The 24,851-nt window shown below is 35.7% G+C and overlaps 1 protein-coding gene across 1 annotated transcript in view; it reads right to left on the bottom strand.

Annotated features, from left to right (window-relative positions):
• Positions 1-1,002: 1,002 nt before the first annotated feature.
• Positions 1,003-24,851, bottom strand: part of TUSC3 (tumor suppressor candidate 3) — a gene marked incomplete at its 5' end in the record, with an annotated part of 78,152 nt that continues 54,303 nt past the window's right edge. Inside the window, 4 exons of the mRNA XM_015565246.1 lie at positions 1,003-3,753; positions 8,519-8,609; positions 10,893-10,967; positions 18,874-18,937. Of these exons, the coding sequence (XP_015420732.1) occupies positions 3,738-3,753; positions 8,519-8,609; positions 10,893-10,967; positions 18,874-18,937 (246 nt within the window). The remainder of the gene's footprint in view (positions 3,754-8,518; positions 8,610-10,892; positions 10,968-18,873; positions 18,938-24,851) is intronic.

Below are 24,851 nucleotides of genomic sequence, written 5' to 3'. Positions count from 1 at the left end.
CAGTTACTGTTAATGTTTTAGGCAAATACTCTCTGCACAGCTACTTTTCCATCTTCCTGAGTTAGGTGAAATAAAGGCAAGCCTCTTGCATCAGAACTACTGGGGAATCTCTGAACAGGCCACAACAAATACCATCCATGGGAAGAAGGTCCATTCTGTTCCCTGTAGAATCAGACACCCATGCTAGTAATACAGGCTGCCATTTTTCAAGACCACTGCTGACCATGGAGGAGGTGATGAAAATAATAAAAATGCCATTAAGCTGTACTACTGGGTTTCAGCCATCTTTTTATTGCCAAGTATTCACTATGTTGCTGTATACACCTTGCACTATGTTTTGGACTTTCAACAAAATTGATTCTGACCATTTTTGCTGGTCCCCCCCGCCCCAGTGTTTTATATGGAGGGGGGTTGGTCCCCAGAGTTCCTCATTCTACCATTTTCATTGACACATATGCATAATATTTTTTTTATTTTTACAATATATTTTTATTGATTTCAGAGAAGAAGGGAGAGGGAGAGATAGAAACATCAATGATGAGAATCATTGAGCGGCTGCCACCTGCACACCCCCCACTGGGGATGGAGCCCACAACCCAGGCATGTGCCTTGACCGGAATCAAACCTGGGACCCTTCAGTCCGCAGGCTGACACTCTATCCACTGAGCAAAACCGGCTAAAGCCATATGCATAATTTTTAATGTAAGTAAATACATACACCAACATTTAGGTGAAAGTGACATTTTCCTATTACAGTCTAAAATTGTGATGTTTTATTAGCTGTAAATAAGGACTCTATGGTTACATGATATAAACATTTGTATATATTTCAGGCATTTAAGATTAACAAAAGGAATATGCAAAATTCACGTTAGGTGCTCGTGAATTAAATAAGAGAATTTAGGTGCTAATATGCACATATTTGAATTGTTTAAATGTAACTAGCTACTATGCTGACCCTTTCCTACTACTAGAAAAACACATTACTAGCTATGTTATTGGTCTGACCCAATATAGCTTCTTGCTGGGAGATGAAAAACATCTCGTTTTCATATTTTAAACGTAATGAGCTCTGTGGACTTCGAGGAACATTAAACCTCAAAGAGTTCATTGAAATGTTTTGTCCCTAGATGCTCTAGCTAATGTGTTTGCCCCTATGACGACGTTAAAACACAATGTTTAATGTCACTGACCTCAGGACAATATGTCGTGCCTTACTTAGAATAACCATTCCCTTCATGTACCCTTAGGATGGTTCTCATGACAGCAAGAAAGGAAATACTTGTCAATATCTGTAGTTATAAAATCTAATCTCCCCAAATCACCATGCTTGCTGACATGGAATATTACTCTATATGCAAAAGAAAATTACAGTAAACACACAAAAGTATTGAGCTTACTCACGTGAATACCTAATGCAAGGAACAGTGTGCTGAGAAAAATGCAACACGTTATTGATCATATGTTATTATAAAATGAAACTCTCTTTGATGGAATTTTATATGAGGATTTTTCTCTAAAACTTAGTAGAAATTTTTTAACCCTATCTGGCGATTGTTAAACATATTTTTAAGGGAATCTTTAATACAGTGCATCTGGTTGAAAAGTGACTTTAGAGGATATAACCTACCACACACAAATTAACTTTTCAATTTAAATTGTTTGGCAAAGGTAATGATATCATATATCATGGATGTGACTTTGCACATTACATTCTGAAAGCAAACTACAGTTGAGCCAATATGTTTTTGGAATTTTTGCCCGTAGAACTTAACAATGATAACTAATCTCAAGGCAGTCTATTTCCCTTTAGAATCACTTCCCTCAAGGAACTATTGCCTATGGAGGATCAATAGCTTTTGAAATGATAGAATTCTGAAAACAAACAAACAAAAACCCCACTGTTTTTATAGTGGCAGGTATTTAATGTTCAAAGGAAATTATATAATTTAGGCTGGAAAACTTTTGCTAATATGGGGTAGGGAGGTTCTTTTCACCTGGACCACTGTATCTGAGAACTGAATTTGCTCATGATTACACACTACTAAGTTTTATAGAGAGAATAAATATGTGTTAATATCATTTAGTCCATTGCACACTAACTGGAAGAATTGAGAGCCTTAAAAGGACAAATACACGTAATTATACTTAATAAGTGTTCACAAAATTTGGCAAACTCCAACTATACGTCTGTTCTGCATGAACTTTAGAACGTGGAAATGCTCAATGGATTGAGATTCATAGGTCAAGCGTACCTAGTCATAGGCATTAAATCAATAATTGTGTTCCCTTATTGCCCTTCCATAAATGCTGTCCAATACTAAATTTATCGATATTTGAACAGGAACTAGGGGAATTAATATGGTTTTTAATAATAGATTTGGCGATAAGTTTAACATAGTTCTGAATTACATAACTTTTCACTATTGAATATCATGTTTTGAAAAGAGAGGTTTCATACTGCTAGCACAGATATTGCCCCGGATTGAACTTAATATGCTCCTGTATGCTTTTATATTTTCCATTCTTTATTGAATTTCATACATACAAAATAAGTAAATTCTGTGGATGTACACTGGTTTCTGTTTGAGAATATAGCTAACAAAGCTGTTCGTGGTCTATTATTTGGATCTCAATGAAAATTCGACAACAAAGCCTAATGAGGAAAAACAAAAAGTTTATTGGACTGTTTCTAATTCCTTCTTTGGGTAGCACCACAGAAGTAAAAATTCAGGTTTGAGGTTTAAAAGTCTAGCTACAAGCTCTGTTTTTTATTCTTTTTGGCTTTCAGCTTGTAATACTTCTATAAGTCAGAAAAAATTTTCATTTCCTGTCTAATATACAGAATTGCTGTGAAAGAAAAAACTCCATAACATATGAGAAGGTGCTGTATAAACAATCAGAAACAGGATATGCAAACATAATATTTGGTTTTCAAAACAGCTTCCCTGAGTCACTCACTCATATCAGGGTAATTCAGGGAATGAGGTTTTGATGGCAACGCGGGGGAAATAAGGGTGAGTTCTGTGGTTCTAAGTCTGGATTCCTAGATGACACCTCTGAAGTTGGAGAGGAACGAATTCTTAGTTCAGGTGGTGCTCCCATTGCCGGTGCCTTTGAGGCATGTTGCTTCAGTCACGTTTGCTTTATATTTATAAATGGAAAGAACCTATCTTTCCCAGGTTAGGCATCCAAGTTGTAGGTACTAGTCACCCAGCTCTCTGTCCTGCACTCCTTCCTCTAGTCAGGACTAATTAGAACAAAACACTATATAACCATACATATCCTTTAACTTGAAACTGCAATAAATATAATTTTTCAGAACATGACATATTTTCATGCATATATCTTATCTCTGCACAGCCCTAGGAATTTATTTACACTCACTTCTTAGTTTTCTCTTAGTAACGCGGTGGTTTTCCTTACTAATAAGTGAACATTTAAGCATGAATTGACACATTGTCATTTATTTCAGTCCTGGAGCACTCACTGAATATGATGATATGCTTGAAAAAAACACGTCAGTGTTTACTTTGTTCTTTCCAGTGCTAATATTAAATTTAACCACACATTTCTATAAATTAAATTCACTGGGAAATCTCACATTTATAAAATCACACAGGAATAAGCTACATTATCACAATCAACATGGAACTGTACTGAAGAATTCAAAGTAGAGTGTCAGGATCACTTCATCTTCATGGTAAACTTTCACTTTATGGAAATCCCACTTGGCTTCATTTAATTAAAAAGCTGAAAAAGAAAAATTATGATGAGTGGAAGTAAGAAAAACACAATAGCTATTTATCCCATTCTAAATTTGTACCTATAAACATAACAAAAAATGTCATCATTACATTAATTCATCTCATTTTAATAGTTATATGAGGGTAACTATGCTGAATTAGTTCCAGTAATGGGGTCAGGCTGGGATTCAGTGTAGGTCAGTGGTGGGCGAAGATGCTGATAAGAACTTAAACTTGTGTGGTGAAATTTGGGTAAAACACTATTTCTGTGGGCCACTCTCATTGTTGGCTAGACCAATAGTTAATCACTTAAACTGGTAATACAGGGGAAATAAAGGAATGGACTGAAATAAACATTTAAAGTGGGTAATTTCAATGTCCTAAATATTTTTATCATTCAATTTACAATTCATTTACTTACATAATATAAACAATTGATTATTTTTATGAAATGTATAACTTCATTATATTGAACCAGAAAGAATGTATAATTAAAAGCATCATCAGACTCTAATGAAACAGTACAATTAACTCTAAGTCCCAATGTTAGCAAAGAGAGGTTCTTAGATCCAACCTCTCGTTTGTATATTAACTAATATACAAAATTATATATTGAACTTGAGCTGAGATCTTCTGGTTCTAAATATTATTTCCTATGAGTCTTAAAAACAGGAAGCAACGTGATAGAATTAGGAGGATGATTCATGTTATTTTCCTACTTGAGACCTGATATGTCATAAATATTTTTACAGAAATATTTTGAAGAAAACTTCATCATGAGTGAAAACGGCAGTGGAAAATATTGGGAAAGTAATTACCCATAAGTGAACACTATCATGTATTGCTATTAGCATTTTGCTCTTATTAGTAAACAGGACAAACCCTTAAGTTAATCTTTATTTAATATCCAAAATAAATTCAGTGCTACCACTGCAATAAAAATTCTTTTTTTGAACTATGACTCAGATGGTAATTAGATCAAATTCTTAAGATTGATGTTTCACTGGTAGTTTTAAGAGACTCAGGAGTCCGATTATATTCATCAAAAGGTTCAGGGAAAATCTGTATTTCACTCAACTCAATCATGCAAACAAGTTACTTAATCTTCACTGTAAAGAAAAATCCTGGTTAGAAAAAGGTAGATTAGATATAAATGAGTTTAAAATATTTACATCAGAATTAATTATGATAATAATTAGCTTAAAACATTTTTAATTAATAATGTGGCACTGAGTAATTAATACATAATGGCAATGTGCCATTGATCTTACATGCATTCTCTCATGCAGTCCTTACGCTAAGCAAAAGAAATATGTAACATTTTTCCATTTACAAACGAGAAACCAAGGTCTAAGTTAAGTAACTTGTCAAAGGACACAGCTAGTAACAAGCAGATCAGGGATTTAAATCAGGAAGTTTAAAAACTTAAAAGACAATCTGGGAGAACTGAGTGATGGTATGAAACATTATTACTGTAGGAAAAAAACCTTGAAGACTAAGAATGTGGGGAAGATTTATGGACATAGGGTAAATTTACTGTAGACGTTTATCCTCTTTAGCATATAGTCTGACAAAAAAATAGCAATATGAGGTACTGAGAAAATATGAGTGGTATAAATGTTTAAGGTTTTGTGAGGTTTAAGAGAAAATAAAAATGAAGTAAAAAGATCACTCTATATAGAAGAAACTAAAGATTGTAGATTTAACAGAATCCAAAATTGTAAGGAAAGTGAAAATTAGTTTACAAATAATGACGGTCGTAGTTCTGTGAATCGGGTATTTCTTGGCACAGGAAATGCCAGGCTTGGAGAAGCGGCTGCAGTGCCAGGATCTGCCTCCCCTTCCCCAGCTTCTCTGCCGGGCTGTCTGACTCTGTTTCTCGGCAGCTCCTCCTTAGGGTTTTCATCTGAATCAGGTCCCCATCTCCGACTCTCACAGGAGATGTCATTTCCCTTTCCAGCCCCAGGAGGCCTGCTGAGGGCAGGCCTGTCCCTTGCTTAACCTGGTGGGGCCTTGACAAGGGAGTGGGACGGGTCACATAGTCAGGAGGCTCAATGCTACACTCATGTAGACATCACATGAGCAAGCACGGGCTGCAGGTCAGAAATGCTCACTCTGTGCATCTAGGGGGAGGCCTGGAATATGTATTTGAAAACTTCCTGAGGATTTATATGTCCTCTCCTGGAGAAGATCTAGAGGACTGGAGAGAATTCTGTTACATGACACCTACTCCGTGGGAAAAAGGACCGACTTGAAGAAAATTCTTCACAGCCTAACAAAATCAGTGCCGTCAAATGTAATACTATGCAATGAAACTAGTAAAAACTTAATTTTCTCTACACATTCCTCTGCTACATCAGAGAACAATGTAGATGGGCATAAGTAGGTACCTGGTACACAAGGAAAGCCAGAATTTGCTCCTCACCTTCCCCATTTCCTGACTGTCAACTAAATAGGGTTTAAAAAGTCTCCTAACACCACCCCTTTCTTTTACCTTTAATAAAAAGAGATGCCTTTTCTTTGGCATATTGTAAGTGCTGCAGATTGAAATGAGTTAATTTTTTCAGTGTTTTTGGCATCGTAGATAAAAAAAAAAAGGGAATACAAATACTCATTTGCAAACTAAGACTCAAATCGTACAGAGCCATGATTCTCAATGGTAGGGGAAAGAGAAAAATGCAGCTTTCTCTTTCTTGGACATACTTAACTTTAGATTTGATTAGCCTGATCACATTTTCAAAACCAAAATTGGCTGGCTAAATATTGTTAAGAAGAAAATGAGGAAACTGGAGACTTTACTTGCCCTTTTTATTACTCTAGTTGCCCTGGGAGCTAATGTGTCTGATAACTCATTTACACTGCAGTCAGGATTTAAGGCAGATGTTCCTACAGCTCAGACATGTTACATTTCTCCACTCCTTGAGTACATTTATCTTTACTGTGTGGGAAGAAAACTGAATCGAGCCTCTGCCAGGTGGGGTTGAAGAGGCATACTCCTCCAAAAAGCACCACAGGCAGATCTCCCCGTTACGGGGTTAGTTTTGTCCCTCAGACAAAGCCGTGTACTGTGGCCATCATCCCCATAAACCATCTTAAAATAACTGCACGGGTCACTGTGGCAGAGATGGAAGGTCTGATGAGATTTTACTTTCTATCAATGTATCACTAGTTGCACTGACTCAGCAGTTTTAACTGCAAAAGGAAATAGAGGCCCTTTACTCCCTCATTAAGAGAAGGATGGATTAAGCTATTAGAAGGACTCTGTAGAGAAAGTAAAACATTTATTCTCTAAGAGAAGCTGAAGAAGGAATATGCTCAAGAAGTAAATTTGTGCCTAGTTCATGAAATGACCAAGTATAATCTTCCCCACCAAATGTATTAGGTTCTAGTAAAGTCTAAAGTTTGGTTATAATGTGATATGAGAATTAATTTTCAACAACTTCCTACCTCCAATCATGACAATATGTTGGTGGAAATTGTATGAGATATTCATTATGACAACTCTAGTCACCAGAGATTATCATTTAATTTTCCTTTCAAGTTGGCTTTTCTTATTTGAAAAAGCTAAAACTTTGCAGAATTCCAAAGATGATGCAAAGTTTAGTAAAAACTTAACAGTAGATTATATGAGAAAAAAGCTGAAAATGCAGTCATCCCTGGGATAAATCCTACTTGGTCATGGTGTATGATCTTTCTGATGTACTGCTGGATCCGATTTGCTAAGATTTTGTTGAGGATTTTGGCATCTATGTTAAGTTGGCTTTTCTTATTTGAAAAAGCTAAAACTTTGCAGAATTCCAAAGATGATGCAAAGTTTAGTAAAAACTTAACAGTAGATTATATGAGAAAAAAGCTGAAAATGCAGTCAAAGCCATGTTAGACAGATAATCTAAAAGAAAAAGAATTTTTGATGAATTCAACAAAGCTTAAAACCCATTTTGTTATATGGATATGCACATGTGTACACACACACACACACACACACACACACACACACACATATATATATAGTAATTATTAAATGAATCACTGTAGCCCATCCCAGATAACATACTTGTAAGAAGCAAATGCTATGACCTGCAGGGATCAGGCCCCAGCTTGCAGCCTCAGCTTGTGCCCCCCAGTCCCACAGCCCGACCTGGCACTCTGCCTTGGCCTGGCACCGCCCCCTCACCTGCTCCACCATCTGCTTGTGGGACCATTGATCAGGGCCAGGCCCCCACCACCACTGCTGGTTGCCGTCTGCAGGGTGATCAGTGGGGCGATCAGGCCCCCGCTCACACCCAGCATGGCCTGGTGCCACCTGCTCGCCTGCTCACCTGCTCCACTAACCTCCTGTGGTCCTGCTCTCATTGGGGCCCATCAGGGCCAGCAGCGCCTTCACTGCTGCCCACTGCCAGTGCCACATCGCCAACACTCACCATGTTCTGTGCCACCCCCTGGTGGTCAGCGCATGTCATAGTGAGTGGTCGAACTCTCGGTTGAATGACCGCCCAAGGTGACAGTCTGAATATTAGGCTTTTATTATATAGGAGATTATATATATAAAAAATAAATTATACTCTGCTTGGGAGCAGGGACCATGTCTTCTATCTCCTTTGTACAATCTATGCTGAACACATAAGGGGTGCCCACACTTGCTTAACCGAGTTTAAAATCTCTTGGAAAATGAGCTAGTTATTTACATCAACCCTTGAATATAAATTAACCATTGAAATTCTGTTTATTCTATTAGTAAGAATGAAAAGAGTCACGTTAGTATATGATATTACCTGTAAGGATAGCCGTGGTACTTGGAACGAAATATCGAAAGAAGGAAGCTGAAGAAGAAGACCACCAGGCCCAATCCCACCAGGCAAATGACTAGAGAGACAGAAAATACCATTAATGTCTAGACACATGGAACCCAAGTGTCTACACTTAAAAATGCATTCAGTAATTGCAGTGTACTTATATTAATAGTTCATGGTACATACAGATACAACAAACCAGATAATCCAAAATACAATGGACTCACTATTTTACACATTCTTCCCAATGAGCGGGTATGTTTTGGGTATGAAAATAACCAAAGTGACTGACTTAAGTCTTCTGATAGTTTTCCTCTCTTACAGCGTTCCTATAAGTACTAAAATGCCCCAGGGGATAAAAACAAACAAAATATGTGATAAACCACAGATGAAACTACCCCTGTATTATGAAGCATTAGCTCTATTAGCAGAGACATCTGCATTATTGGAATGCTAAATATAATTTTATTCTCAGGGCCATGCAGTATTTATGAAAATAATTTTAGATTATTGCATCAGTAAAAGCCTGTTACTGACAATTCATTATGATGTATATTAAACTAAGAATAAAAGCTTGGAGAGTAAAAGGGAGTATATATGGTATGGTATTCTCAAAATAATGGCCTAGAAATCTGTTAGTCAGTTCTCATTCAACAGTGTAGGAATATCATTCTCTCTGATTTGAGTACAAATTAAGTCATAAGTGCTTAATAGCATTCAATTGTCTGTGTGACATTTCATTTCAGACAAGGCCATATAGGTGAACTTCAAAGGAAGAAAAAAAAGGTACTCAATGTCACAAAATGAAAAACACTTTTAAAAATAGTGTAGAATGTCCAGTATGCTGGACACCAGGCACTAGATAGAGCATGTAGCCACACAGCTTACAACAGCCTTACTCAACCCAGACTTCACTGCATGAGGTTTTACTTTATATCTTCCTACATTTAGTACTTTTATTGAACACTTCTTTTCCTTTTTTTAATTTTTATTTTAAAAAACTTTTCAGATGCTAAATAAAACTTTTCATTCCCTTTGTCACTCTTAGTAGCCTCGTTTGGTTCTTATGCTCAGTGGGAAATGAGGCTCAAAATATGTGAATACATATTTACTTCATTTCCTGCAGCAGAATAAAATAATGCAACCAAATACTTGTATATGGATAGGGAGAGGAATTAAGTGGTTGGTGAGGAGTTAGTAATTACTAAATGAATCACTGTAGCCCATCCCAGATAACATACTTGTAAGAAGCAAATGCTATGACACAGAAACATTCTGACCTGGTCAATGACCTGGTCAATGATAATCACAGTTGTTGTATTATATCAATTCTACCAGAATAAGGAAATAATTTAAAAATATAATCTCTCTCTCTCTCTCTCTCTCTCTCTCTCTCTCTCTCACAAATAATTTGGCAGTGGGGGTTGGAGAAATATATATATATATAAAATCGACCAAGAGAAAAGTTGGAAGTAATGATTTCATAGACATTGTGATTAAAATATTAATACACACTTATTACTATTATTTAGCCTGATATGATAGGACATATGGTAATATATCATCACATAAGAATTTGCCTCATGTTATTTATCAATCCAAAGAGCAGCACATTGTTTATTTAAAAGATATATCATGAAGTGATATATCTGAACAATGCTTAGCTAAACAAAGTAACATGTTTATTTCTTCTATATTTCTTCAAACTGGTGTGTAGAGAACATCATGGGAAAAGGTAAACTAAACTGTATATTTCACCCAATACATTTCAACATTATGATACCTAAGTGTTCAGAAATCATTATGATGTACTAACAATCATATTACCCTAGCTATTATCCCATAAAGGAAATAAGTCTTTTATTTTAAATAAATTATCCATCTTTAAACTTCTTAATAAAATGTTAGCCTTTTTCAGGCACCTGTGCTCCTCATACACAAATTCTGGGTTTAAAAAGGGCTCAGAAATGCACACCTGATTCCCATGGCATTGAGGACCTACCATTTGACATTATACCTCTCAGGCTCCCCCAGCATCCCCACCTCTCCCCGCAGGATGCACGGTACTCCAGGACTAGATCCTCCATGGAGCTAGGCAGAGCACGCCTGACGAGGGTGGAGAGAATTTCTCCTTTCTCTGTAGTTCCACAGCAAGTCACCCAAACCCATTCGGAAGGGATATATTTTTAATTATTTGTGTACATCTAAGAATAGAAGAGTAAAAAACATTGCAACGTTCCTCAACCGGAACATTTCTTTAGTTTATGTTTACAAAGAACTTTTATATTCCTCATTTGATTTAAATGAATCTTAAGTCTAAAACAAAATTACAAAAAAAAAAACAACACAGAATTACTTCGTCTTTTTCCAACATCTCCTTTGGATGTTGCCGCTTCATTTAGGAGAACCATCCCCATGGTGATAGCAGCATCTATAGTAATTGTCAAGGAAACAGTAGCAATGGATGCAAATAAAACATTATTTTTTTGGATCTGAACACAATGTTTTGTGTAGTGGAATACTTAAATTACAAATGCACACAGAGGTAAATACAATTTATTCTATGCAGATAAAATAAAATTATCATTCTTTGTGTATTTAAATCTACCTTGATTTTTTAAAAATATTAATTTCAGAGAAGAAGGGAGAGGGAGAGATAGAAACATCAATGGGAGAGAATCATTGATTGGCTGCCCCTGCATGCCCCCTTACTGGGGATCGAGCCCGCATTTATCCTTGACTGGAATCCAACCCAGGACCCTTCAATCTGCAGGCTGACACTCTACCCACTAAGCCAAACCAGCTAAGGCTAACTTGATTTTTAAAATATATAACCTAAAACTTGTGAGATTTTGCAAGTAACTGAAATGCTCTTAAATTCCAGGACCTTCCCAACACATATGCTTTATGTGGACTCTCAAAAACAATAATGACATTTCACATTATACACAGATAATATAGAATCACAATGATACCTTACATTGGCAGGCATAGAAGACTAAAATATATTCAGCATAAAACCAACCAAGTTTGGTCAGAAGTCTAAAGTAACGAGAAAAAAGCCGCTATCAGCCCTGTGCAATAGCATCATCCTCCCACCCTCACCCTGGCCTTCCCACCCAATACATGTATACACATCACATACTACAATTAAACTTTTAGGGGTCCATTATACATAGTTTGAAAACCAATGAAATTTAGATAATTACTAAATTCCTTGGGTTTCAATCATGTAGTGATGGCCTGAAAGAATTGTGTAAGAGAATGAATGTTTCATGCTACCAGTATGATAAATTTGTGCATTTTAAGATTTCATTATTCTTAAGGTGTTTTGGACAGTCTACTGATGTAAATTCCCTTGAGTCCATAGTCATAGGGCATTGCTAGTAATGAGAGAAAAAAATTAAAAGCTTGTATCATTCAACTTGTTCCTATGTGGGTAATTTCTACTGCTTAGTGCTTTGGAGCAGACGGATATGACTACGTAAGTCCTTATTAAGGAGTCAAAGGATTCTCCTTTTATCTTTCTCTGGAAACACCCTTTTTATTCATGTATAAATTTTAATCTACACATATGATTATACATAGTTACTATCACACATATTTGCAAATATATGAAATGTTTTAAAATGACCTTATGTAGGTATTATAAATAAAATACTCATTTTATTATCTCATCTGCTAAGTAGTTGCTGAAATTTCATTAATAAAACCGTGGGGGAAGTGGTATGATTTCTATTCCTGGGGAAAATAATGATTTACAAAATTAAATGGATCAAAGACTTAACCATAGATCTGATACTATAAAACTGCTAGAAGAAAACATAGGGAAGAAGCAACTGTATGCAGGCAAATGGGCTGAACACCATACAGGAGTCCTCTCATTGTTAAGCCCCTTAACAATGCTGTGAGGTGGGTACTGTTTTAATTCTTGTTTGTACATTGTGATAACGCAACTTACAGTGAGGTCTAAATAACTAGAACAAGGTGTTAATAGTGCTGGAGCCAGAATTCAAGGCAGCTGTCTGAGCACAAAGCCCATTTTCTCTTTTCTTCTTTTTTTTTCTTTTTACAGGTTTGAATGTTTTTATGTTAGCACAAATCTAGTTTAAAAGACACACACACACACACACACACACACACACACACACACACATTACAGATTTAGGAAGCTCAGCAAGCCCAAAGTAAGATAAATTCAAAGAAGCCCCATCTAGGCACACCACAGCCAAAGATAAAGATTTAATATTGATAATACTGAAAGCAGCAGAAAAATAAAAAGTATTACATATAGAGAAAGTGTTATGTTTCGGCCAACTTCTCATCCAAATCAACGGAAACAACAACACAAAAGAAATTATATATTTAAAATGCTAAAAAAATTGTGAACCCAGAATTCAACATCTAATATATTCTTCCAAATGAGGGTGAAATAAAGCCATTTTAATATAAACAAAAGCTGAGAGAATATCTCAGCTACAACAATGCTTAAGAAGGTATTTATATCTGAGGAAATTATACCAGATAGGAACACAGATCTATAGGAAAAAATGAAAAGCATCAGGGTAAACTTAAAATATATAATTTTTCTCTCGCCTCTTAATATTTTTAAAAGGTAGCTATTTAAAGTGAAAACAACATTGCATTGTTGAATTTATCTTATCTATATACTAGAGGCCCAGTGCACGATTTCGTGCACAGGTGGGGTCCCTCAGCCTGGCTGGCCAGGAGGGGTGTGACAGGTTTATGGGGGACCATGGGAGGTTGGCTGTGGGACTGCACTGACCATCGGGAGGCAGCTCCTGCATTGAGCATCTGCGCCCTGGTGGTCAGTGAGCGTCATGGTGGCTGGTTGTTCGGTCGACTGGTTGAATGTTTGCTTAGGGTTTTATGACCTGATGACCAGCCAGTAGCTATGATGTGCACGGACCACCAGGGGGGCAGACGCTCGATGCAGGAGCTGCCCTCTGGTGGTCAGTGTGCTCCCACAGCCAAATCCCATGGCCAGCCAACCTCCCACGGTCCCTCCCCCTGGCCAGCCCCAATTGCTGGGGAGGCTGAGGGATCCCACCCATGCATGAATCCATGCACCCGGGCCTCTAGTATTATATATTACATTTATTGATTTTCATATGTTGAGCCATGCTTGCATCCCAGGGACAAATCTTACTTGGTGGATGGTGTACAATCCTATGTATGTGTTCTTGAATTTGGTTTGCTAATATTTTGTTGAGAACTTTTGCATCTATATATATCAGGGATACTAGTCTACTAGTATAATTTTCTTGTGGTACCCTATATGGCTTTGGTAGCAGGGTAATGCTGGCCTCTTAGAATGAGTTTGGAAGTGTTCCTTACTCCTCAGTTTTAAAGAATTTAAGATTGGTGTTAATTCTTCTTTAAAAGTTTGGTAGAATTCTCCAGTGAAGCTATCTGGTCCTGGAAATCTGTGTTGGGAGATTTTTGATTACAAATTCAGTATCTTTACTCATTAATGGTCTGTTCAGATTTTTCTATTTCTTCCTGATTTGGTCTTGGTAGAGTGTGTGTTTCTAGCAATGTACCCTAGGTTATGTGGCATATAATTGTTCCTAGAATGTCTTATAATCCTCTTTATATCTGCAGTATCAGTTAATCTTCTAGGGTGTTTTTTAAATTTATTTTTTATTTTCTATTTTTATTTTATTTTTTATTGCTTAAAGTGTTACAAAGGGTATTACATATGTGTCCATTTTTCCCCCCGCCCTTGACAGTCCCCTAGCCTCCCCTATCCCCTTGTGTCTTATATCCATTGGTTATGCGTATATGTATGCATACAAATACTTTGGTTGATCTCTTACGGGAATGATAAGAGCACCTTCTTTTTAGAGCAGCATAGTATTCCATCATGTAGATGTATAGGGTGTGTTGTTGTTGTTTTTGTTAGTCTAGCTCAGGGGTGGGCAAACTTTTTGACTCAAGGGCCACAATGGGTTCTTAAACTGGACCGGAGGGCCGGAACAAAAGCATGGATGGAGTGTTTGTGTGAACTAATATAAATTCAAAGTAAACATCATTACATAGAAGGGAACGGTCTTTTTTTTTTTTTTTTTTAGTTTTATTCATTTCAAATGGGCCGGATCTGGCCTGCCGACCGTAGTTTGCCCATGACTGGAAAGGTTTGGCAATTTTATCTTCTCAAAGAACTTGTTCTTAGTTTCCTTGATCTTTTTTTTTTAATTGTTTTTCTGGTTTATATTTCATTTATTTCTGCTCTGATCTCTATGAATCCTTTCTGAAAGGAAAGTTCATATTCATAAATGCGTATATAAAGAAATGCAAAACTTTGTAAACCTTTGTACATATAACTCTAAAATAGGAACTTTAAAGCAAAGAGGTGCCTAGATACAGGCTGTGTATAACCTCTAAGTAAAATATCTTATTAGAAAGCAGTAGGGTCAGGAAATAAGTATGATCTCATTCTCAGAATTTTTCCTGCAAAAGTATTGAGAAATGAGCTGTGAACCTACTTTAAACTTGATGGTTAAAATTAAGATATAAGAATTAAACTAAAATGTCTTTAAACTCACCAACTCTCTCTCTTTTATTTAAAAATATTTTTTAAATGTAAGATCTTTGATTATTGAGAATTAATTGGGCTTAAGTTCCATAGTATCCAAGGAAACAAAAGTTTTGGATTAAGAAAAAAGAGTCTACATAATACTTGTCATTTGAGAAAAATAATTCACATTTGTACATGAAGGATTAATTTTTAAACAGAGGAAGAAGCTAGTTAGATGTTCATCTGTCAGAGTTGATATGTAGAGCTTCCTTCATTGGGTGGGAGGTTGAATAATTAAGGAAAGCCCCTAGATATTGGGGAGATTCTATGTCTAACTCTGGGATAACAGATGCTTTTCTGCCTTTAAAATTTTGGCTGGAGCCATTTTCGCACAACATTAAAAGAGTATATGAGATGTAAGTATATAGTGGATAAACTATAATGTTTCTGAGACTTGTTCTATTGTTCTGAGATAGTTAATGCCTACACGCACACACACACACACACACACACACACACACACACACGGCCTAGTTCATGTATTATTTTGCACATTTGTATTAACATTGTAGCAATATATACTAGTACTTCAACTACTTGCAGACTCCACAGTTTCTTTGCTGAGCCTGCCAATCATCATCTTATTGCTTAAAAAGTCAAAACACTGACATCCCACATACACTAGAAGCCGCTATTGTGTAAATTATATATAATAACCAAAGGCACTGGGCATCCTACTGAACTAATAACAAATGCATTTGTATTGCATTATAATTCATTCTCAATTGCACATGATGTTAGGTTCACTGTTGCTCCAGGAAGAGAATCACGACTGCCAATTTTAAGATGAATGAGAACAGAAGTTGAAAAATATATGAGCACATTACAGAAGACTTAAAGGGATCTAAATCTAAAATTATCTTCAACTTGCATCCATCATTAATTTTCTCCTATAATGTTTTTTTCTTCTATATAACACATTAAAATAAACATTTTTCTCTATCATAGATTGAAAATAAATGCAGATCAAACTTTCATGATAAATGGAAAACAAATGTTTTCTCAAATGAAAAGCAAATGTGATATTTACAAGAATATATATATATCGCTAGTATAGCCTTTGCCTTTTATATTAGCACTTTTACTTCCAACTGATACTTATCTATGCCATCTTCTTTAGATCTCAGAACTTAAAGGCCAAGGGGAATCATGGGACAGGTCAGAGTCTGTATAGTTGGCAGTAAAGCCAATACAATACCTCGTGTGTCCTGTACCCACTGGCACACATCGACTGTAGCTTGGAGAATTCAGATAAGGTTCACATTTCTTAGCAAGGCATGTGTACATTTTCATTACCCAACCAAATCTCCTCTTCACAATTTGTGAATATTCTCATGTTATGTTTTTGTACCTGTTGTGCCTCCTACTGGAATACTCTCCCTCACTTATTCTCCGACAGGGAAACTTCGGCTGCTGTAGCAAAATGAACCCATCAGTCAGTTGAACTACCTGGGCATCCGGGTGCTCTCTGCTTTCTCGCTGCGTCCGAGCACTGATGTTAGCACTGGCCACACAGCAGGATAATTCTTTTCCTATCTGTCTACTTTCTTGTAAATAGCAAATATCTTATTTGCATCAGGTACTGAAACATAACTGAATGAAAAGTAAATGAAAGAAAAATAAATTTTTACTGGGAAAACATAAAGGATTATATAAATTCTTCTTGGTCCACATATCTGTATTAAAATGCCATAATATTTCTTAAACTTTTTAGATAGTTTTCTCTCGTAGACTACTTAGGATTGTTCTTTTTTCTTCCCTAAATAAGAAACGGAGAAAATAAAACACTACTAATAGGGAGAAAAACATTTGTAGTAAATATAAGTATATAACCTATGACAACAGCCAACTCCATCTGTTCTTCCTTAGGTTTTTTCCAACAAACGTTTGTACACAGCCAGTGCATCCAATCACCTGGCTTACTAAATTAAGAGGAGGAAAACAAAAGGCAGCAATGGTCTCCACAGATAAACAAAAAGTAACCATCTGGAATTTACTTTTTTCCCATAAGGGAAAAAATACACACATAAATGGCAAGAGAAAAATATATAGTGTTAAAAAATTAGCAGACTGCCAAATAAAAGTAAAATCACAAATTATTACATAATGGCTTCTTAACTTTTACTGATAATTTTAGTGAGTCTACCATTTTAAAAGAAATTTTCTTTTTCATAAATATCTATGAAATAAAACAACAAGAAATAAAGCAATAAATAATTACTGGTAACAGAGAGAGAACAGGGACTTCTAGTTCTTTTAGGTATTCCTGTTAGAACTCTATATGGAAGACTTCACACTGCTTATGAAATTTCTTTGCATCCTAAATCTCAGTTTCATGTCAATGAGCCATGAAATGGAACCTTGGAGAATTCCTGCCATATAATGGAACTTTCATTTCTTTTGTGAGGTACTCCTGATGTGTTTAATAGACTAGCTGCTTTGAATAAAGTATGCTGCTAAAATGCTACATCAGGGATTGAAATAGGGTAGAAAAAATGTGTATATATAAATAAGAGCTAAAAAGTGACCTGCAACAAGTATTTTTTCTTACTATTATACTTGAACACAAATGTATTTTGCTTCATAAACATGCAATTAAGAGATGAAGTAAGAGTAAATATGGCCTTACCCACATTTTTAGATATGGAGATGTTCCTATAAACATGTTTGCAAATATTTCCTTTTCTCACTAAAAACCCTTCTGATATGCAGAAAGGATTAATATCTTACCATATAAAGTCAGAACACAGAAACCTGTAGTTACTGATGAAAATCACAAAATTTGAGAATGTTTACTAAAATGTAGGTTATTTCCAAGTCCAACCTAAGAGGCAAAGTACAACATACACAAAAATACTCATCTTAGTCATTTCTTAAATTTGAAGCCATAAAAGATAGAGGTAATTAAATAAATGCAAGCAAGAAACGGACTACAGATATGCACAATTCCATGTATGTGCCAAGTATGTGTGGTCACGTGTGGGAGGAATGTAAAGGGTGAGAACTGGTACGAGGAAGAAGCGGGTCAGTGCTGCTCAGTGAGCTTTAGGAAGACACTGGAATATAAAATGGAGTCATAATCTCTCCTCCAGCTTCATTTCCAAAGTCAAAACGTCACACGACTCACACAAACCTCACTGTTCCCCCCAAATACAGTTGTTTGCCTAAAAGGTAACTCCCCACTCAGAGAATATTCAGCTTGTCTTAAATACTTGAACTTCCTTCCTTCCTATCCTGCTATCTTCTTCTTGACCCCAAACTGGGCAGAATTACCTGATTCAAAACGATGGGTCTGGTATGTTCCAAAAAGAAATTTCTAACTGTCCTACATCTCCCTCTTCTGACTGATCATAATATTTAAGGGGACCAGTACTAAAATAATGTTTTTCATCTTGCTTTTTACATTATAGGATGCATTCCCCCCTGCCCCCACCATTAAGATCCTATGGGAAAAACCATACAAGTTTCACAAATAACCTTTAGCCAGAGATAACCGAGGCAGAGCAAAAGCTCTAACTTCATTACTCAGTAAAAAAGAGAAAATTAAGAGACTGTTAATAATTCAGAATAAAAGCCAAAAGTATAATAGGAAATAATTAGCATAGAAATCAGAAAATTAGACATAGCCAATTTAAAATATAATGTCTTTTACAAGTCTTGGTATTTATTATCAGGAGAGAATTAATTTGACAGAACATGGTTTTCCTTTTCCAATCATCAGTCCTTTAAAGGATACTCAGTACCAGAATAATGTGGGACTCAGCCACGAACTGGGCCTGGCTGCTTCCATGAATGTAGCTCTAGAAAAACAAGACAAAGAAGCTAATGTTACAATCTGAGGAATTAGGGATTTTTTGGTACATTGTAGTTTTAAACCATGAAGATAATGGAAAAGTCTATTAAATAAACTCCATTTGGAGTTTTTTAAATGAAATATTTACTTTTTAACTAGAAATAATAGATGTAAATGTTGGTGGCTGATATTACTGTAAACTGTAGGCAGCAACTTAATATCAATGTGAACATATATCTTGTTCAAAGGTTTACCACAAACATACGCACAATGTAATAGCAAATGTTATAAATTAGAGCAAGTTTACCAAGTTTACTGAATCCATTAAAATAAGTCAACAATAATCTATCAAATATTAAATCACTCTTTTCCACATTATCAAAATAAGGTTTATAAGTACACTCATTTCATTAGAACATTTTAATTGATTTTTAAAATATAAATATTAAAACTGTTTTAGCTCACTGAGAAATGTACAGTTTTCCATACTTAGTAAGAACTGTATTAGTTGATATCCAGTAGATTACAGAAAATCTGACAAAAATCATCTAAGATATTTTGCTTCTAAAAAATCTGACGTCTCCATTATTTCAGCTGTTAATCTCTCATGAAAATTAGTTGCTTGGCAGTTGTTTTAAATAAAAATACTTGTCTAGGTTTTCTGTTCATAAAAAATATTCGAGAAAAAAACCCTCTTACGGCATAAAATAGCCTTAATTTTATATCACATATGAGGAGTAATTGTATCATTCCAGAAAAACCACTTTAGTCCTCTCAAAAATGTCCTTTGTTTTTATTTTGACAACACGTATGGGTGAAAGCATTATGCTTTACTGGAGACAGTATTTCTGGAAGCATGGAACAGAGTGTGGAATCTCAGAGGGAGGGCGGGGAAAATGAGGTGGGTGGGTGGGTGGTAATCAACCAAAGACCATGTATGCATATATGCATAACCCACGGATTTAGAAAAATTAACTTGCTTAAGATTGCATGACTAGTAATTGGTGGAATTTGGACTGAAACATGTGTCTACTTCCAAAGTTCATACCTTTTCTACCATAAATTAATGATTTCAAAAGACAAGAAGGCAATCAAGTGGAACATTTTATAAGAGCTTTATCTGGCAATCATATAATTAAACAATGATCATTAAAGTCAACATTTGTATGACTTAAATATTTAAACAAAACAACACTGGATATTATACCTAGATTTATATAATGACTAGAAGGTAGTTTGCCTATATTAGAATCACAAATTTAGAGAAGCAAGAACTTGGTATTTTCTAGGTGAGTGATTTCAAAACTTTTTTTAGTAATAAAATCTTCTCTGGTCAAAGTCATCAACAGACTTCCACTTCCAATTCTATGGTCATATCTCATTCTGACTGGACTTGAACTGTTAAGTCCGCTGCATGGGGTCCCTCTACTTTTTTGTACTACTTCCTTCCCTTGACTTCTAAGATGCCATTCTAGATTCTCCTACTTTCCTGGCTCCTCTCCCCCAGGCACTTTGGCTGTTCCCTTTCATCATCCTCACAATAAATTCTGGAGTAATCAGAGATGCAGAGACTTAAGCCCTTTCTCTATATTCAGCCTTCCCAGGTGTTCTCCTCCAGCCCCATGACTTTACTGATCCTTTCTACAGCGATGATTCCTCCATTTCTACCCCCAGACCAGTCCCTCAGACTTGCATATGGCCTGATATATATCCAGCTCTGCTTGGTAATCTAATAGTCTTCATTAATAGACTCTACTTCGAAAGCTAAAATGGTCAAAACAAACTTTTGATATGTCCACCCCCCTTTCAATCCCAGAAATATCAACTTGCTTTTTCCAGTTATTTAGGCCCAAACTTTGAAATTGTTCTTGTCTGTTCTCTCCTCTCTTCCTTTACATATTTCCAATCATTGAGAAAAAAATGTTAATTCTATGTTCAAAATCCATTCCAAATTCAGCCGCCTGTTACACTTCCAGGAAGCACTGGCAGAGGAGCCACGGGGTAGACCAGCCTCACCATCTGGCCCGAGCAGACATCTCTTCCCTACATCACTGCAGTAGCCTCCTTTGTTCTACCTGCCTCCCCTATAGTCTAATTGTTAGATTAATCCTGATAGAACTAATCAGATTCTACTATTACTATCATTACCCTACAAGAACCCTTCAATTCTTTCTCAAATGTGTGAGAAAAATATATCATTAAATATATATATATATATATATATACACTCTTTTGCTTCAAGACACAATACTAAAAAACTTACATATTTCTAACTAATTTAAAAATACAGCTAGGTTAAAAAAAAATTCACATTTTGTCCTTAAAGGCCTACTTCACTCTAACAAATCTACAATTGTGGCTTATTTCTTGTATACATGCGGCAGTACAGAAAAAGGCTTGCACAGACTCCTGAGTTCACTACCTACAAGCTGTGTAATCATGAACAAGTTCCTTAGCATCAATGATATCATCCTTAATAGGAATAGGAACATGTTCCTCAAAATATTATCCTAAAAATCAAGCAAGACGAAGTCATGTTAAGTAATCAGCACAGTACCTGTTTGTTTGTTTTTCTATAGTAATGAAAAATAACCAAGGATAAATCATTTTAAAGTCTATTCCAAACAAGCTATTTCTATTTTCTAAACATCAGACGAGGATGCTTAAATGCCATACAGAAATCCATTTTATTTTAACTGGTGAATATAGTGTGTCAAACTGGTATTTTTTAAAGATGATACTCAGGAACCTATACTAACATTTGGCTGTTGTCCATCTTCTTCAGTTATCAAGATCATATTAAGACCAGATACTCAAAAGACTTCAGGATTTAATAAAGTAGAATTCATTTAATACATTTCTATTGGGCAATTATTATGCCTGATTTAGACAATGGAGATGCAGCATAACAAAAAACAGAAAACAAACAAAAAACTCAAAAATACTACATTCTAACAAGTATATACACCCAAACTGTGAGAACACATTTTGTCTATCAAAGTGAAACAAAGAGATTATTGGCACATACTAAAAGCCACGAGCAAATACAAGAATAAAAGGGCAATAAACATTCCACAGGCCTTAAGTATTGACCTTAGGAAGCTACCTTTCATTCAGGAGCCACCTATTGCAATGGCTTAATCTAATTAAGATTTAATGAGGTCTACAATTTTAGCTGCTCTTAAAATTTTGTATTTAACTGATGCATGCAGTTTGAAGTAATATGTAAAGCAATGAAATCCCTTTATAGCTTGAGCATGATGTTTATTTATATTCTTTCTCCGATTTTTACTAATTCAGATAAGGAGGATATTGGTAAAATGGTAATTTAATCCTAAATACATACATATTTAACTTGCTTTTATAACCACAGTGCATTTGCAGATCAGATGACTTGTCAAGAAAAAAATTTGCATGTCCTTTGATATTAGATACATATCTATTTTTCCATGGAGACAAATGGCTTGACAAACCATTAATATAAATGTTCTTTACTTGTTGTGTACATTGAACACTTCATAGAGCATATGGATCAAAATCAAATAAAATAATGGTTAATAAATACTACTTTATCAGAACGTTCATTACCACAACTTACTTAAAAGCCAATTTTATACAGAAGAAATATTAGATGACTTGAAGTTTGCAGAGCACAATATAAATAATATATATGAAAAATACACTTAATTTCAAGTGACCACCTTTAAAATAAATTAGTATATTTTGTTTACTACAATGGTCCTAATACCTTTTACATAGCAGAAAAGGAAATGGAAATTAAGCGAAATGTAGTACATGTCAGAAGATAAAAGAAACCTCATTCCCTTTATTCCTCAATTCTTGGAAGGTAAAAACATTATGTTCCCATTTTATAATATTAAGTGTGTGGGCAGTGAGTCATCAGTGAGGAGTCCTTTTATGCACTGAATGTTCTAAAATAGGAATGGCCAGTGTTGTCCACCGGGCTGCTGCCTGGGAAGGTGATCCTGGTTTCTAGCGCTAATGCTATGTATTCAATTTGAGAAACTAGTCGTTAATCTTGGTCTGTTCAATCATTGGAGCCTAAGTCTCCTAATGTATGAAATAAAAACACTGGGACTGATTTACCAAGAAAACAGGGTCGTATAGCAGTTACTAAAATGGATTTTAACCACAGTGTCTGAGCGGGCCTGCCTGTTCTGGAACTGCCGCAGTGTGACCTAGAACAAGATTACTCTAAGCCTCAGACTGTTCAACCAAGTAACGGAATAAACTAAATGTGAAAAGTGACTTAGATAATACCCGTAAAAAAACTTCGTATCATGCTGAAAACCCAAAAGTAGTCAATGTTATTATTATTAGTCACTTGACTCATAGATAAGCGTAATGTCCTCTGGTTTATGACTATCCTTAACCAAGAATCTTCTATATGCCTGGGTTAAATTCTCCTGCCAGTGAATAATTGTTTTTAAACTTCTTATTCAAGTCCCTTACATACTAAGCTAATATTAACATTATCATCTATGGAGCAAAAGCAAGATATAAACAACCAACCCGTTTGATAAACCTTAATAAAAATTATTGTAGTTAAAGGGGCTTTCAAGTAAAATCAAGTAGTACCATAAGCAGAGTACATGTTGTTCAGTGAGATATATATATATATATATATATATGCCAGGAAATAACTCTTTTGAAGACAGTGATATATAAGACTCAAATTAGTTCTTATTTCTTCCTTATTCACTGACAAAATATATATTGGCATCTATTTGCTTTGGTATAAGTTTCTTAAATAAATAAGAAGTGTGCTTAAGCCAACCCTAGCGAGATGTAAGTGATCTTGATTCAAAGACAAAGAATCACTGAATAGACCATCCAACCTCAGAGGGAAGGCAGGTGGGGTGGTGGTAAGAGATTAACCAAAGGACTTGTATGCATGCATATTAGCATTACCAATGGGCAGAGACACTGGGGCGGTGGGGGCTTGTCCTGGGGAGCGGGAGTGGCGGGGGGATCAATTGGGGAAAAACGAGACATATGTAATACTTTAAACAATAAAGAAACAAAACTAGAATAAACATATTTCAGAGCCAAGTGAAAGTGCTCCAAAGAATCAAAGCTGGATTAGATTTAAGCCAAAAACTAAAGTAGTATGGATTATAACTCCAAGTATGAAATATGTGTGTGTGTGTGTGTGTGTGTGTACATATACACACACACACACACACACACTGATAAACCAAAAAAAGAGGGGATAAGGTCTACCTGTGCCCAGACAGCTTTGCGCCAGCTCTCTCTGTTTGGAGTTACTTCGTTTCAGTTCGCACTTAGCTTTTCTGAGCCTGTCTCCCAACATCAGTGCATGAGTTTTATGTAGGGAATGGAAGCAGCATATTTTGAGGGAGGGTGCAAGGCCTTTATTTCCTCATTCCAGAGCCAGGGAAACATCGAAGAGAACGTGCACACTCTGATTGTAGGGAGGGAACTTGACATGACAAGTTGAGGTTCAAGAAGGCATTTGGGCAAGAGGGGATTGTTCAGCACACATTCAGTGCTCCAGGCAGAGAATTCTACTTGCTAACCTTTGTATGTGTCTCATTCTGTCTGTCCCCCTTCCCAAACACCTCATCTATTATTTCTCCCTCCTGGAATACTCTTTCTTACCCTGTCTATTCTTACTCAGGCCATGCCTCTATCTTTCTTTCAAACATAACCCCTTTACAAATAATACATATGAGCTTAATGTTTGTATATTTTACTTATAATACTACTTTTTATCACAAAGCAGTCTTTCAAAATGTTCCAACTAAAAAACACTAAAAAAACCCTCTTAATATTTATTGTTATTTGTTATATCACAATTATATATTAGGAGAAGCCTAATATATAGAAGCATTAGGCCAAAATTGTGTTAAAATATAGTTAAGGTTCATTCTCTTGGG

The sequence above is a fragment of the Myotis davidii genome, unplaced genomic scaffold (assembly GCF_000327345.1).
Source record: "Myotis davidii unplaced genomic scaffold, ASM32734v1 scaffold71, whole genome shotgun sequence".
NCBI lineage: Eukaryota > Metazoa > Chordata > Mammalia > Chiroptera > Vespertilionidae > Myotis > Myotis davidii.
The sequence above is the reverse complement of the archived record's forward strand: the minus strand, read 5'-3'. Positions and strand labels throughout refer to the sequence as shown.